Source organism: Semicossyphus pulcher, unplaced genomic scaffold (genome assembly GCF_022749685.1).
Source record: "Semicossyphus pulcher isolate SPU_LCO1_2020_fin unplaced genomic scaffold, fSemPul1.0.p SCAF_11, whole genome shotgun sequence".
Classification (NCBI taxonomy): domain Eukaryota; kingdom Metazoa; phylum Chordata; class Actinopteri; order Labriformes; family Labridae; genus Semicossyphus; species Semicossyphus pulcher.
This window is the reverse complement of record NW_027211615.1, coordinates 24737547-24755172: the sequence shown is the minus strand read 5'-3', so window position 1 is coordinate 24755172 and position 17626 is coordinate 24737547. Positions and strand designations below refer to the sequence as shown.

Below are 17626 nucleotides of genomic sequence, written 5' to 3'. Positions count from 1 at the left end.
TTTGATTTTACATTAGACCTTGTCAAACCAAGACACCTTTTTATGAATCATTTTACAGCCCGATAATGATAATAAGTGAAGTGTTTCTCCATGTGCAGATTTCCATAGAAACATTAAATACACCAGCTCATTTTATGTCTAACAGAATATTTCCAACACTTTTCTTTCACAGTTTCAAGATGAAAACTTTTATTTTAACAATATGACACAAAAATCTTGAATAATTTTAGATATGAAACAAGACGGACACGCTGCTCATGATTAGTTTCCCCATTTCTGACATCATGTTTTAACATAAAAAAAGTCAAGGCTCTTCTGTATGAAATTTGTTTGCATTTCATATTTTCATTACAACATAGAACATCTGATTGACTGATCATATCTACACCAGCAAGATTAGCACAATTCTGTCAGTGTACAACAATAAAAACAGATGATGTCATATTAATAACTAACCGAATATCGTCTCATATGGTCCTGACACTAGAAAATACAATACTTTACAATTCATCTCTCAAATGTGTTCATTATAGACTCGGTCCAATTCACATGGTATGCAACAATCTATTCTGTAAGTACATTAATGTCTTTCACATACAAGTCTGTATAACACAATATTTACATGTTTCTGAAAAAAAAAAAGAAACTTATTAAAAAAGGAAATGTGAAAAAAACCAACAGTAATGATTTAAATAAGTCTCAGGATGGATTAAAAAAATAAAAGAAAAAAAGGGCATGCTTTGACATCCTTCAGATTACCAGTTAAATTAAAAAACAAAATTTAAATAAAGTAGTGATGGTTAAAACATTAGTACAGATGTTTCTGAATGTAGTCTTCTGTGTCTCAGGCTTGTATGAGAAAACAGTCTCCAGTTTGTAAACGGTTCATCTTTTTAAGACAGGAGAAAATGTTTCGACTGTTTTCAACAAAATTTCACACTAATTGTCATTTCTAGTAACGCACCTGTAACAAAAAGCTGTGTACTGCCCATTAGATGTAGCAAAACTAGTGGCACTTTCAGTAAATCGTTGCTTTCGACGTGACCTTTTCTCCCCAAATTGTCAGAAAACTCCGACCGGTCAAATAGTTCCTTTCGTGTGTGGGTTGAAAGCTGCTCTGTTTGCAAACACAGGTTCTTCTCCTGAAGTCTGGCTCTTAGAAACACTGAGGTAAAGAGGAGAATACTGAGCTGATGGGACGAAGGTCCAGGCGTCTCTGAGTGGTTGTCTCCACATAAGGCCTCAGGTCGGCTTCTGTCTGTAGTCTGTGATGGCCTTCCATAACTTACACAGGATCCCGCCTCTGACAGGACAGGAGGAAAGACGTCAATATGATGCACAGTATGCAACCACTTACATAAATCACACGCTTTTCATGCTTGTATTTTTCAATCCACAGTTTTTATAAGAGACTTTTACATCCTGAAGGTCAGAAAAAAGCTTCCCATGAATCTGCATGAACAAAATCTGACAGTTCTTGATGCATGAAGCAATCCTTGTACAAAACCCAGACCGCATGGTTTCAGCAGGAATGAAAGACTTGCTGTCTGCTACCATGTCTTTCTTAATACAAACACTGGGGGGCACAATAGACACATCCTAAAAGTGCACATCCTGCATACATGTTAATAAAGTTTGCATTAATGACAGTCTTTCAAATGTCTCTTGATTGAACATTGTCAGAGCCAAATAAGAGGTTACTATGTAACCAGTTGAGTATAATCTCCTGTATCTTCTGTAGGTGTCACTGTGCCACTGCATGTTGTGTGTAAAGGGTGGGAAGTTCACTTCTAAAAGGCAGGTGTGTGAGCCTAGAAGGGCAAACGGTTTTGGCCACCACAGTGCAAATATTCCTGTCACTGTAAGTTGTGTGTTCGGGTTGGATGCTCACTGGATTTTACTGTTTTCACATGCACTTACGCAGGAATCAATTAAAGACCTGATTGAACTCCTTTAACAACCATCTTATACTATAAATTGATATACTACCACAAATAGAACAAAAAAAATCTGTTTTACAGATGTGAAATCAACAAATTAAGCCGTCAACCCACAATTTTGCTCGCGCTACATGAATGTTTCTACATTTCAGATTTCGTGCAACCTCCTGCCCAGGCTACATTTAGATGTAGATTACACATTCATTCTACCATAAATGATTTCTAAGAAAGGAAGTCAAATTTTATCTCTTGCTGCCACAAAGAGCCACTAAGGCCGGAGTTGTTATGAACAAACTTAAAGTAATAATCTCAAAGATTTGCATGTAAATAAATGTCTGTTAAGTCACTATTGCTGAATGAGGTTACACAATGGTGATTGAGCCTATGGCCCGCTGATGAAAGCCTTTGCATTTGCAGTATTACAGACTGGGTGTCACGAGCGGCGCCCAGTTAGTGACGCATTTTCCATCAGCCAGCAGTGGTTGGTCTGCCAGAGAGGGTAGGCGGAGCTAAGTGGCTGCTTTTCCGCTCTCTGCAAGTGTTGCGAGTAAACAGTAATCTACTATGGCTGAACAAACAAAGAAAAGATGGATGACTACAGATACAACTTCAACAAGAAGTGAAAATCCAAAGAAAAAGAAACAAACTCGACGCTCAGATGAAGCAAACAGTCTAAAAAGGAAAGCGACCGTCAGCCAGGAAAATCAAGAGTTACAACCGGAGCCGACCGTGGACGTCACACATGCAACACTGTCTGGATATCTGGGAAGTGTGCTCCTGCAATTACCGTTTATCGCCATAGGTGCTGCCAAAGAGAACGAAACTGAGATCTTTGAGATTATAACTTTAACAACCGCCGTATACTAGATTTAAAAAGAGAATCACGGTTTTGTTTCAAATGTTCTTACATTTCAAAGTCACCTCCTGGGCTGTGACACATTTGAGACAATTTCAGATCCTGTGAGCAAAGTTTCATTCTATCGTGAATGATTTCTGAGAAAGGAAGTCAGATTTTTATCTCTGTACAATCTTAAACAACAGGAAAATATAGAGATACAAGATGCGGCTGCAGTGGTTTCTAGATATGACTGTCAGCATGTGTTTCTGTATCAAACAATTGGATACAGAAGTGAAAGCAAACCCAACAAAAAAAAACACTACCTCAGTCTTAAACTCTTCAGATCGTCTCTCGTTACATCGTGGAGGATGTCGTTCAACGTGTACTCCTCATTCAGTATCTAGAGGAAAGAGATGCATGAAATGAGGACTGAAACAAACTTTACAGTTACATGAGATTTAAGAAACTTCTTCTTCTTCTTAGGTAACCTGCTGTTAGTAGAAACTGACAAACTGTAAAATGCTTAAAATTGTCTTAATTTATGGTTTAATCTAGCACCTCGTAACACTAATGTAAAAATACTTCCTTCTATTGTGGGAATGCAGAAATAACACTCAAAGAACCACAAACACGAGCTCTGTATGTTGTGCTGCCGATTTGTGTGAAGTTAACCAATCAACAGCGGAGTAAACGCACTCTGTCTATGGCGTCCTGGTCGGCACCGTGGAGCCTCAGCCAGCTGGTCAGATCGGAGTCTTCACGTCTCTCTGCAGGTTGACTCGTCTGTGCTTCAGGGACAACTGACGATGTGGGGACGTCTGTCAGACAACACAGAGAAGAGACAACTTTAGACACACTGGAAAAATAGAATGTACTGCAGCATTCAGATCGTTCATTAAGCCCTGAAAGACCTGCATTGCAAATGTAAAGTAAAAGTATGAAAGGAAAATCTCCTCAAAGTATTACAAGCAACTCATGTAAAAGCAGGATTTTACTGTTGGCTCATTTCAAACTGTTACATAAAAGCCTGCAGCTTGATTATTGTCATTATAGATAATTCATCATTTATAAAGCTGGAACTGTTGAATACAGTTACACTGAAAATAGACCCTAAAAGAGGCATCTTGTTTTTGATCATGATTCAGTTTCGGGCTCAAAATCCAACAACAACTGAGCTCCATTTTGCAACAGAAGTAAACGTTTGCACAAGGAGTTTGTACACTAATAAAAGGATTGGGATCAGACACAGTTATTAATTCGAGTCAGCAAAGAAAATATGTTTTTTTTGTCCGAGTCAGAATTTGAAGTCTCACAATTTGCACCTCCAGCTTTGTCATGTCACAACTTGTATGAATGATTTAGAGAGCTATTAGTGAAAAATGAAAGACAGCTCGAGGGAAAATATCTGAAACAAACTGAATTTTGGATATTTCTCTGGACTTTAATTACTCTGTCTTTGATTCAGTTATGACAGATCAGCTGTGGATGGTTTGTTCAGTGAGCCAAAGTGGAAGTAAAATGGTTATAAAAGGGCTGCTATAGTGTAGCAGACAGTCAGAGTAAAGAGGTAAGTGTGGACCTGCGGGCTCAGATCGCAGCCTCAGTAGTCTGATCTCCTGCTCCCTCTCCTCCAGCACTTGTTGCAGGATGGCCTGATACTCTCTCTCCTTCTCCAGCAGCTGTTCCAGCAGCCTGCAGTCAAACACAGACACGACAGGAGGGTTTATTTCTTTAAATCTGAACAGATCACATCCTCCTGTACTTTATCTAATCACAGCATCTAATCACCTGTTGGTCTCCAGCTTCATCCTGCCCAGCTCCATGCTCACAGAGCGCTGAGCATTGTGGGACTCGTGTGAGACGGTGGAGCTGAGCGTGCTCACTCCCGACGTGGCCACGGTGTCGTCGTGAGCGGGGACGGGAGGCGGCCGGCTCTGGTGGGTGGAGTTTCTCTCCGGCTCGGCGTCGTCGTCTACGTCCTCCTGCTCGGCCGGGTCGCTTTCTGACGCCAGGCTGAAGTGAGGCCGCAGCTCTGAACACGGACACACAACATCAAATCAGTGATTCAATTAAAGATGATTCATAGGATGGATTTGATGCAGTTTGTTTGTTTATGGATTTGTGATATTAAATCACTGGTTCTACGGACATTTTGAATGATTCTTACGCTGCACTGATTCAAGGCTAATCCCTATTTACAGATTCTACATAGAAATATAGAATCTGTAGGCAGGGACGTGGATTTCCAGGAAGATAAGTGTTCTGTTTGAACCACGCGTGTAGTCCGAGTAATATTGACCAATCACGTATCAGCAGGCTGCTTCGTATGCAGGAAAAACAGTCCGCGAGGAGAGCAAAAGCAGGCGTAACGCAATGCGCCGTAATGACATCCCGGCTCCCATCAGCGTCATCTGATGATGATTTAGCCTCTTATTAATTTCTATAAACAGACATCTGCATGCTAACAGCTAACAATCTGTTCTACATTCAACTTAAGATGAATTCCCTTGACGCGGTGTCTCGAAAGCCGTTCAGTGATCAGATTTCCCGACTTCCTCAAATGCATCAGATCGATCCGACCTCCGTTCAACAAACAAGCATTTTCTCCTCTTGACGACAGACCTGACAGAGCTTCACTTTTACTTTTACTAATCTGCATCATGATGTTGAAATTTCAGCAAACTTAATACTTGCTAATTAAAATAAATCACAAGAAAAAGTTTCTTTTTCTGTAAACAATGCAGCCCATGGAAAAGGAAGTCATGACCGGAAGTCGTTTATCGCTAACTGCTGGCTAAACCGGACACGCCCGACATGTTCACCGTTGTCCCCAGAGGATATATCATCGTCAGACTATAGCTGATGCCTGTAATTAATGAGATGCATTTTTTTAATCGCCTGACAGCACTACTTTTTGTGGTTATAGATGGAGTCAGTTCTCAAAATGTATGGCTTTTTCCTAAATTACATGTTCGCTTTCAGTCCCAAATACATCATCTTGACTCAATCTAGCAGCTAAATCAAGTGTTTGTCTTAATTCTCTGTAATTTTCTGCAAAAATATACAAACTGCCTGACTCAGCTGCACATCAGTTGTGCTTGTACAGCTGCTATAAGTTCTACATTTCTCATTTTTAAACAGTAATGCTCCTATGTCGAACACACTACAGTAGTCAGTTCAAGCCCTTATTGTTAAAAAAGAAAAAAGAGTTTGGGGTTTTAGTCGCCATCGCCGAACATCCCCAGCCTTTAAAATATCTTGTCTTCCACCAAAAAGCTATGATTACTGTACCTCCACACAGACCATGCAGCCAGCGCGGCCCAGAGGGACGAGTGATAACTTATTTAGACAAGTTTGGCTCCAGACTGTATTGACGTTACCTGGCACCAGGATGGTGATGGCCGTCTGCACAGCTTTGCGGATGATGTTGTCCAGAGCGAACATCCAGTGAGGCTTGATGTTGTGGTTTCGCAGCACTTTGTTCACCTAAAAACATGAAGATTTCAAATCATCAAAAATATCCTGTTTTATATATATTTTATTGTTTATTTATCCATGTTTCCTCCCACGATTGAATAGTTGATACTCCTTTATTCCCTGCATTTCACAAGCACCACAAATCTTTTGCAGATATTTCAGTCCTTACTATTTTAATGTATGCACTACAAACCAAACTATAAATCCTCCAACCTGCACGACTCTATTTTTTCTACTGTAAACTGTTTTGTAAGTGACCAACAGGAGGCGTCAGAGCTTCACCTCGCAGCATTACGCAACAGCCCTCACTGAACATGAAAAACAACCACTTTGCTTTGGAGTCGTTTCATCTGCACAACTTCATTTCTGAGAGAGAGGGCAGCTCAGCGTTCGGAAGGGGGGGATCTGTCAGGAGTATTTGCACAGTGTGCAAAAAGGTTACAAATATTCACAGTTATCTCTCTGATCTGTGTGCAGGCGGAGCAGCAGCACGGCAGCCTGCTCCTGCCTGCAGCTCATGTGAAATGACAACAATTATAACTGAAGTGTTCAGAGCACACGGTTTATGCAAAAGGCTAGGAGGAGCTCAGTCCACAGATAGAGGAGAAGTCACATGTTACATTTGCAGGAGAAAATGAGCAGCATGTGAGGAGAGTTTCAGCATCAGATAAACCCCTAACGAGGGTTTAATGTCCTACTCTTCTTCTTCCTTCTTCCCTCTATGCAAACATTTGTCTTTGCATTTTTTGTGTTCAATACTTACAGCGTCCTGAAAGCCAAACAGCACGACCTGCAGCTGGCTGATGGCGGTGCTGTCAAAGTCCAGCTCCAGCTTGAGTTGAGACAGCGTGTTGGCGATGATCTTCCTGTCCGCCATGCGAACAAAGTCGGCCAGGCTGACCACAAGCGTGGAGATGTGCTGAGGCTTCAGCTTCATCCCCTCGGAGCCCTGGAGGTGGGAGGGGAAGCCATGACAGGAACGCGTTGAGGTGCACAAGTGGCACGAGGGTATGTATATTTGAAGTATCTAAATGACTGATGGTGTATTCCTTAACCCACCTGTGTGAGCGCCTCCATCAGGTTGGCCACCACCTTGTCCCGGTCCTCGGTCAGGATGTGGTGCAGCGTGGCTCGTCTCTCGCTGTCCTTTCTAAGCATGAAGAAGCCTGAGTCCTTCTCATCGGGAGACGGAGGAGCGCTGTGGTCCTCGAAGTTCTCCACTGGGATGCTGAGGAGAAAAGAAAGCACAAGAGTCTGGAACAACAGCTTCTCATGCTCTTCAATCCAGCGTTTCTTCAATTTTAAGTAATTACAAAGAAAACATACGGCTGCATTCTGTGTGAGTGTCTCACTCAGAGCCATCTCCAAACCAAACCTGGAGAAACTGTGCGTTTCTGTTTTGTTAATCTGCATTTGTTCTGTTTAACAATAAAGGAGAGCACCAGGTTCTTAAAGGTGCATATTAAAGGGGTGTGCAGGATGAGGCTGAAGGCTGACTTTAAAGCGTCCTTACTGATTAAGATATTTTATGGCAACTGGGACAAATTATTTTTTAATAATAATCTCTCTGCACGTTTTGCCTGAAGGCTTCTCTCTGGTTTATTTGACTTCCTCTTCAGGAGTATTCAAATGTTTCTTTGGTTGAACTGTTTACATCTGGGAAGTACGCAATGTAGTTAAAGAGGGTGGAAACCCTGATACACACCCTCGACAGGCTGTAAAACAGTAATTGCTTTGAAATAAACTGAGATAAGGGCCTCATAGGGACAATGAGCTTATTATAAACGGCACTAAACTTTATGTCAATCTAAGCTGAAGAGAAAAACTGACTGACGACCTCGACCCCATGACAGAAAAACCTGTCCTGGCCCCTCTTGTCGTACCTGAGGAAGAGTGACCGCGGCCCCTTGACGTCCCTCTCGCTGTAGCACTTGACGCTGGGTTTGAAGATGAAGGGGTTTGTGTTGAGGTCATTGTCAGGGGAGACGGAGCCGTACTCGCTGCTGCTGCTGGTGTCCTCCACCACCACGGGCACGGGCAGCGAGATACTGCGCAGGTACTCTGAAGGACGCACAATTAAAACCTTTACACGTGCCCGTTGCAGCATTCAATTCAGCTAACAGGCTAATGTGCTGCTTTGTAGCTCAGACGACGGCCAATCAGGAAGCAGGAGCTGTTCCTTCATAACAAAGAGAGCTGGAGCTTTCAAGAGGAGAAATTAGTAAAAGTGCTGACAGAAAATTGTGTCTCCTTTCAGACAGAAAAATCAGATAATTCTCCGTCATCATGTTTAGAGGGAGAGGAGCTTTATCTGATGTGCCTGGCAGCAAATTACAGCCATTGTGTATAAATTATGAAAGCGGGATTATGGAGACATTCAAGCATTTAGAAAGAAGTCATGTTGTGCGATGTCTATTTTGAGTGTTGTGAAAGGGCAGAGTCGTGCGAGCGAGGCCACCGGCAGGGAAAAAGAAATCTGTAGCCTAGATACTCTTCAGCTGATGTTCCTCGCACTGACATACACATTATACAGCAGGCACAGTGGTGGTGAGGGAAGAAGGAGAAGAAGGAGAGGGAGAAGGAGAAGGAGAATAAGAAGAAGAAGGAGAAGGAGAAGGAGAAGAAGAAGGAGAAGGAGAAGAAGAAGAAGAAGAAGGAGAAGGAGAAGAAGAAGAAGGAGAAGGAGAAGAAGGACAAGGAGAAGGAGAAGGAGAAGAAGAAGAAGGAGAAGGAGAAGAGGAAGAAGGACAAGGAGAAGGAGAAGGAGAAGAAGGAGAAGGAGAAGGAGAAGGAGAAGAAGGAGAAGGAGAAGAAGGACAAGGAAAAGACGAAGAAGGAGAAGGAGAAGGAGAAGAAGGAGAAGAAGGACAAGGAAAAGACGAAGAAGGAGAAGGAGAAGGAGAAGGAGAAGGAGAAGAAGGAGAAGGAGAAGGAGAAGGAGAAGATAAGGAAAGGGAAAGGACAAGGAAAAGAAAAAGGTAAACAAAAGAGAAAAATAGAAGAAGGTAAAGAAAAGAAGAAGAAAAAGAAACGGGGAAAAATGAGGGAGAAAAGTAGAAGAAGAAGTAGAACATGGAAGAAAAAAGAAAAATGATAAAGGAAAAAAAAGGAAAAAGGAAAAAGACATGGAAAAAAATTAAAAGAAGAAGAAGAAGTGGAAGAAGATTAAGTGGAAGAAGAAAAATACAAAGACGAAGAAGAGGAAGGATAATAAGAAACAGAAGTGTAGAAAGCAAAGTAACTCACCTGACCCCGGGGACAGAGCTGTGGGGGAAAAACAAAATGTGTGTCAGCAGTGAAACCAGAACAAATCAGGACATGATTCCCTGAATGAAACAGAAAAACAGTTCAGAGAAGTCAAACTTTAATCTTTTTCTAATCTTCTGTTCTGGTGCCAGAGAACATGACAGCAGAACCACTGTTTAACCCAGACAATGACACGGGGTGTGTTCAGGTCACATGATGAACTTGTAGCGAGCAGCAGGTGACACATCAGGAACGTCTAAGGACACTTCAAACCTGAGCCAAAATAAATATTGACTTCTGATGACTAAAGTAGTGATGTGAAACTGTTCCTCAGTTTCTATGTGAGCATCATGAGCAGGGATCAATATCAACTTTAAAAGAGGTTTCCAGGCTAAGCTTTGTTTGCTTTAACTTCAAATAAGATGCAATAGTTTGACAGCTTCATAAAGAAAAAGGGAAATGAAATAAAGTTTGAAGCTTTTTAACATTAACTGATGAAAAATCTTTAAGGTTTGAGTTTCTGTCTTAAACTTTGTTCTCCAATCCACTTTTTCCGCCCTGCAGCAGTTTGAAACATGAGCAGTTCTCGCTGTATTTTAGGTTTTACATTTTGTTCCGATCAAGTTATCTGATTGGATAAAAGGCATTCCATGAGCGGTGATATAGAGAACACTGGGACTTTCTACTCTGTGTATCCCTCCGCCTCAGCCAGCTGTTCTGAATACTGTTATTTAACATTACAGCAGACCGTGTATGTCTACAGTGATCAAGCTGGTCCCTCTGAATCACACAGCAGACTCTTATTTCACTGATTGATAATAAATTAAAACAGATAAATGTACATGATAAAAATCAGCTGATCTGTGGTGACCTGTACACACAGAGTGTAGGAGAATGTTTGGGTTGCTTGGCAACAAAAGTCCAGTTTCAGTTAAGTTGTGGAACTAGTTGAGTTGGTGGAGCAAAAAATAATCTGTTGTTGACTGTTACTGTTTACTACTATTTGCTGCTTGTTTAACTGTTGTGTAATATCACACTCGAGGTCGTGATGTTGGTTTGAATATATCAGCCTCGAGTGTGATCTTGCTTAATGATAACATTCTTTATTAGCCAGGTACAGGAATTGTTTAATATTTGGAAGGATCAATTTTCAGTGTCTTGTCAAGAGTTAGATAAGGTGATTGATTTCCTGTCATAAGGACAATCAATATTGTTTCTTGTCTTCTGAGATTGGCTTTTTGTCTGGGTGTTCCAGGCCAAGAAATAGTCAGCACAAAACGCCTTGTAAAAGCACAAGCTGTTGAGTTTAAATTTAAAATTTGCACTTAAAGAGGGGGTATTATACTAATTTCAAGCTTCATATTTTACTCTGTGATACCTGTGGAGTAGCTTAGCATAATTTACAGTTAACGTTCTCACACTGGTGCTCTGTGCAGGCCCTCATACAGCCTCTGCCTGAAACGACTCAGTCAGCTCTGTCCCTTTAAGAAACCCCGCCCCTACGAGCCCACTTTCTTCTGATTGGCCAGCTGAGGCGGCACTTTGTGACGTCACAAAGTGCAGCGTGTGGAAAAAACTGTGTGAAAGCTGGCGTTCACAGCAGCCTGCAGACTGAGCTGAGAAGCCTGGGGATTACTCCAACAGATTTGAAACTTCACCCATGTTTAGTGTGGACATTTAACATTGTAACATTATATATGTGTCTTAAAATGTGACACTTAAAGGTGGATTTTAATGCAGTTGTTTTCCATGTTTCTTATGCTAAGCTAAGCTAACCCTCTCCTGGCTGCAGATTTGTTTTTGATTTGTCTTTTCATGTCTTAAAATTGCAGTTTATTTATATTTTTATCTCCTTGTGTGGACCCGTGGAAACCTAGCTACATTTTTAATTAAGCAAGTTGAGATAAAAACACAAAATAAAGTAAAAAACATTTTTAAAAAAGGCTGCAGAGGTGAACTAAACTGGACCCACCTGTGAAGCTGCTCTTGCTCTTCTTCTTGCGACTCGTGACGGTGAGGAACTCGTCGGTGAGCAGGTCGAAGGCCGTGGCACGCCGGTCTGGGTCGGGCTCGAAGCAGCGCAGTATGAAGGCTTTGGCCTCCGGCGACATGGACTCTGGGATCTCTGGGTGGATCTTAAACATGCCCACCTGCAGAGAAAGGACACATGCAGTTCAGAAGGAGCCATGAACTTCAAAATAATAAAGATTGCACTGAGATCCCTCCTGATTAACCGCAAGGACATAACTCCAGTGCAACGTGAGTGTTTACCCGGTGAACTGTGACACTGTGCTTCATGCCCTGCCTGTAGCTCGGGGCAGCACTTGAGAGAAACAACGTTTAAAGTTCAAGACTCTCCTGATAATAAGAAGGCTAGAAATTCCTGTCGTTGCTGTTGAGGAATGTTGACTTAAGATTAGCCGGGAGATGCCCCTCCCGTGAGACATTCCTCAAGGATGAGTGAAGAGTCTATAAGGAAGGATCAACTCTCACAAAGTGCAGACGCAACATGCTGGAGATATAGATGATGCGATTGCACTTGCAGTTGCATGAATTATGTGATCTTTGGCCAGAAGGAGAGGAGACGGCGGCTTCAGCTTTCATGTTTTGTTTACTAGAGGGTCTCTTCGGCACAGTTACACACTCCTCCTTGTTTGAATTCACATCCCTTTAATTAAATCACATCTTACGGAAAGTTCCATGATTCACAGCTTTGACAGGAGCTCTATAATGCTTTCCAGACAGCCCTTAAACATCTTTACTGTCCTTAATGGGCTGCACATGGCTGAGAACAATATTTCATTAGTGTGAGGCCTGTTACATTTCCGTCCACAGCGAATACACAGTGTGAAGTGTCGAACAACACGCACGCATAGAAACTGGAAGCATGAGCGAGTGTGTGCTGGTTCCTCTCTTTGAGCTACACATGTTTGTTTGTGTTCAAACAAATGTTCGTGCATGCACAATATTTGGAGTTTCTGCTGGGCTGGATCACATTACAGCACGCAGGTGGTAACACAATGCAGGTGCACAACAGCTGATTGACTGCTGTTGTTTCAATAGAAAAGGGAACCGATACCTGCAGGCGCCAGACTTGCTGATAGTTTCAGTTGATGGCCTCTGTGATAAACTTAGCCCAGAGGAAGAATCTTTTAAAGTAAGTACTACGTAATAACTGCACAAAACACAGTGGGTTTAAAGGTCCAGGCTTATAGAACGAACTGCACAACACACTTACTTGTGCAGTATTTTTTCATCAGTTGAATGCATTTAAGGGCTGGTAGTGTCAAAGCTCCTGGCAGGTGAAATAAACTCCCAACTACCTACATTATATTTTTAGTAACCTAGTTAAGTAAATAATCATCCATCCATTATCTATACCACTTATCCTGTTTAGGGTCGCAGGGGGGCTGGAGCCTATCCCAGCTGTCATTGGGCGAGAGGCGGGGTTACACCCTGGACTGATCGCCAGTCAATCACAGGGCTCACACATAGGCTGCATTCATACTGCAGGCCTTCATGCTCAGTTTCGATTTGGGGCTCGTATCGGAGGTCACTGTTCATATCTATTTAACAAACTGACCCTGGTATGATATCAATGAGATATGCTCTCGGCCGTTGGATGTGCATAAACTTTTGTGCAAGTGAGCGACATCCCCATCAGAGTCGGGGAAAACGGACAAGAGTCGCAAAATTCTCTCTAAATATTTTCGAGCACACAGCCGTCTCCCCACTGCTGCGTGTCCTCCATGGTCAAGTGAAAAAAGGTTTTCTCCTTCTCCTTGAGAATCACTCCTGGAAATGTGCATATTACCATGGCAATGTGGACCAATTCCAATACGAGTGTTCAAATAAAGGTCGCATTTTGGACACATATTCAAATAGCCCAGTTCAGAATAAAAAGATGCGACATCATGCAACTTTTTGCTGTTCACACTTTTTTTAAAAAGTCAGATCTGGGCACTTTTAGCTGCAGTATGAAAGCAGCCTTAGACACATTCACACCTACGGGCTTTTAGAGTCACCAAGTAACCTAACGAGCATGTGTTTGGACTGTGGGAGGAAGCCGGAGCACCCGGAGGGAACCCACGCATGCACGGGGAGAACATGCAAACTCCACACAGAAAGGCCCGCTACGTCAGAAGCAGGATTCGGACCAGGAACCTTATGAGGCGACAGCTTTAATCACTGCACCACCGCAAAGCCCCAAGTAAGAGGTCATTGGTCATTGAATTATAAATTAAAAAATCTGGCTTTGTAAAACTGCTTTTTCTATCGTACTGAGACTCTCCAGCTCCCCTACTCTGGAATATGTTACAGAGTGGAGAGACTCTTCACTCTGGAGTCTCTTCACTCAGAGAACCAAGGTTACAATGTAACCAAGCATTCCAGTCAGCAGAATAATTTATCTGTAATATTTGGATGTTAAACTGCATACTTAAATAGAGTACATCATATTTCTTTCTGTATATAATGTATATATATTTTTTGTTTGATTCTACATCCTGGTTATGTTGTCAGTTTTCCTGAGCGAAATAAAAACACAAAAATAAAACACTGAATTAACAGAAAAAAGGGAAATGATGATGTAATGTGTGATACCTACAACATGCTAACAGTGTCCTAAAACAGCATTACTTTTAATAGTTCTTGAAGTTAAATAAAACTTGATTATAAACCAACAAAACATTGTCAGGGGTTAGCTTAGTTTCGGCCTTAAGGAGCAGTACAGGTTCGACTGTTGCATGTCAGACTGTCAGCGACTGTGACCTGACTGTCGGTCGCAGCATGTAATGTTTGTTTAACACAATGAGCAGAGACGCTCTGTGCCAGAACATGTTAGCAGAAATAACTTCAGTGCACAAAACACCTTCTGGAAGTTTGCAGAACAAGACAAACAAAGTTTAGTTTAATGCACACAAAAGTGACAACAACAGGAAGCAGATGGTAAACTCTAACATAATCCTAAACACCTGATAAATATATCAGATAATAAATAAACAGCAGGGGAGAGATTATCAGCTCTCAGACATGAGAGGTGACCACATCCTCGGCTGCAGCTGTTTATCTTCACCGTTCATCATCACTTTACAAAAGACTTCTACAACAGATGTTCATTTGCCTTCTACAACCCCGTGTGCTAAAATTACACACATTACCCAGTGGGATGATGGGATTTGGTTAATGCCAGTGTGTCTCACCTTGAACATGGCAGCCTGCGGTTCTCCCAGCTCATAGAAAGGTGGTTTCCCAGTGGCCATCTCTATGATGGTGCAGCCCAGAGACCAGATGTCTGCTGGCTTGCCGTATCCCCGAGGACCCTTGTCTATGATTTCAGGAGCCATGTACTGCAGCGTGCCTGGACAAACACACATAAACACACAGGCAGGATGATTAGATGTTAGTTTGTGTAGATGTCTGTTAGGTGTCAGGGTGTACAAGTGTGTACCTTAGGTATCAGTGCTGAACAAACTCAAAATACTTTCAGGTTGTATCATTTGTTTTGCAGATGCAGTCTCGTCCGGCTGCAATGTTATCCAATATATTTGGATCTGTTTGCGTTGGTTTAAGTAAGTTTTTACTTTAAAGAATAGCTGAAATACACTTCCTTTCTTGCTGTGAGCTCGTCTTGCATGGGTAACAAATTCCACCTGCTAGCATCTCTAAAGCTCACAGAATTATAGTACTTTTTACTTAAGTCTGTGTACACATTAAAGAAACAGGATATGTCTAAATTTGTGAGCTTTTCTGCGACCTTAAGACGGAGCTAGTCTATCTGTTTCTAGTCTTTATGCTAAGCTAAGCTTATAGCCGCCTGGCCCAAACTTTATATCAAATGTGCAGTTATCAGACTATAACGTATCTTCTAACGTAACGCAAGATTAGCCATTTTCCATTTCCAGTCTTTGTGCTAAGCTAAGCTAAAAGCCTCCCGGCTAAAGCTGTACATCAAACGGGCAGATATGAGATTAGTGTCAATCTTTTCATCTAACTCTCAGAAAGAAAGCAAGTAAATGTTTTCCCTGAAAATATCAAATTCCTTTAAGAGGCTGTTTGTAATTAGCCAACATTTGCTGTTTGCCCTGTTTACAATGTTTATGCTAAGCTAGGCCAACTGGTGGCTGTCAGCGCTGCATATTTAGCAGACAGACGACCTTTAATCCCTTTTTCTAAACGGCAAAATTCTAGTATTGCTGCTGTAATATACATTATAATGTTATTATTATACATATATTATCATTATTATTAATACCATACTGTATATTACATTTATTACAGTATACTATATTATACTATATAATCGCAATTTTACCTACAGTACATACATATACATACGGTTGCATTTATTTGCACTCTTTATTACTGCACCTTATCCAGGTCACTTTATCCTGTCTCTTACCTGTTTAACAGTTGTATATACCTCGTATTTTATTTTAATTTATTTTTTCTTTACTTTACTTGCTATTCTGTCTTGGCACTGCTGCAACACCCGAATCAATAAAGGATTATCTTATTTTTAAAAGGTGTTTATTTAAGTGTGTGTGTTTCTTGCGATTTATATGATGTAGTTATTTTTTTTTAAGGAGAAAGGACGGTGGGTAGTGTCGGAAACAGGGGGAGAGAGAGCGGGGGGATGACACGTGACGCGGCAAAGGGCCGAGGGTGGGAGTCGAACCCGGGGCCGTCACATCGAGGACTGTAGCCTCAGTACGTGGGACACGCTAATTACCCGCTCTTTTAAAGAAACTCAAACCTCATAAATGAATGAATGAATAAACTGACTCTAAAAGGAAACTAATCACATTTGGTCCACACGTGTCAATAGCAGAAGTGAAAGAGTGTCAAACTTTCTCTCTGCTTCAGGAAACATTTATGCACTTCTCTTTTGCTTTCAATATCTTCTTGTATAAAACTGAGAATCAACTAAGCGTTGCAGACGAATGTTCAGCTTCAGAAACGAACACCGGAGTGAATGAACAAAGTGCTGAATACACTTCCAAGGCCACAAAGTGAACTGAAGGTAAACGTGACATCAGCGGTTAATGAATGGTGCTGATGTAAATGCCGGAAATAGTTGAATCAAGTGGTTGACAAGGCGATAACTTAATTCCAACAAATGTCCAATCAGGCTAAGAGAGCTTTATCGGGGCTTAGGGCCTTGTGTGAGCAGCAGCAGAGAGCCTCTCTGTGTTGTTATAATCACAGCTGAGTCCAAAGTAACATTCAGCGCCTCATTGAAAGAACTCTTTTGTTCTAATAATAGCCCACTGGGCGGTATCTGCTGCTTTTAGAGGCTTGTGTACTGAGCTAAAAACAGGGCAGGGGCACATTTATAGCAGGCCAGGGCTATAAAAAGGAGTAGCCCAGTTTCCTGAAAGAGCTCCACCTTTCAGGGTAAGTCCCTGTCTGCTCCAATCAGCTGACGCATGGTGTTATCCGCCGCAAGTGGTGCTGACAAGACACAGACGCAGACCTGGCCTGATCTGACCGCAGACTTGTGCCAAAACCTCTTAAGAACAACACTGCACAAGATCAGTGATGTCACTTACAAGCCAAGGAGATGTGAAATTATGACAGCGAGACAGGAAGTACTATCAGCAGGAGGTGATCTCACCGCTGTGCTTCGTTTATGGCCACTACCGAGCCAAGAATAGCCCCTTGTTTCAATGAAAAGGGAATTTCCAAGAACTTAAAGGGATAGTTTGGAATTTTTTGAAGTGTGTGGTTGTCTGAGAAACTTTTCAACAGTCAGTGAATAAACTAAAGTAGGTGACGGTGAGCACGGCCTGTGTTTGGAGAAGCCGGCTAGATGACCTGCACAGAAGCTATGTACCACTGTGGGCGGGGTCTGCAGCAACATGTGCTTTAACCACTTTAAAAAATCCCAAATACAAAAAAAAACTTTAGCTCTGAATATTTTAAACGCTTAACCTTGCAGTCAAAGAGCCTTTCTTCTTCTGCACTATTTTTTTAAACCGTAAAACCTCTGTATTCCTATGAATGCTCTCTTTATCAGATCAGCTGTTCCAGTCAGCCGTTTGGAGAAGAGACAGCAAATGCAAGACAATGAGTGATTGTGACACCAAGGACTAAACGAAGGCCGCATTGGAGACAAGAGGGTACA

The 17626-nt window shown here is 41.8% G+C and overlaps 1 protein-coding gene across 1 annotated transcript in view; it reads right to left on the bottom strand.

The window, feature by feature from the left end:
- Positions 1–13: 13 nt before the first annotated feature.
- Positions 14–17626, bottom strand: part of map3k5 (mitogen-activated protein kinase kinase kinase 5) — a 96781-nt gene continuing 79168 nt past the window's right edge. The window contains exons 19-30 of the mRNA XM_069655400.1: positions 14703–14860; positions 11474–11651; positions 9502–9519; positions 8139–8316; positions 7315–7483; positions 7019–7204; positions 6159–6264; positions 4567–4810; positions 4358–4470; positions 3475–3596; positions 3102–3178; positions 14–1303 (exon numbers count right to left, since the gene is read on the bottom strand). Of these exons, the coding sequence (XP_069511501.1) occupies positions 1243–1303; positions 3102–3178; positions 3475–3596; positions 4358–4470; positions 4567–4810; positions 6159–6264; positions 7019–7204; positions 7315–7483; positions 8139–8316; positions 9502–9519; positions 11474–11651; positions 14703–14860 (1610 nt within the window). The 3' untranslated portion in view covers positions 14–1242. The remainder of the gene's footprint in view (positions 1304–3101; positions 3179–3474; positions 3597–4357; positions 4471–4566; positions 4811–6158; positions 6265–7018; positions 7205–7314; positions 7484–8138; positions 8317–9501; positions 9520–11473; positions 11652–14702; positions 14861–17626) is intronic.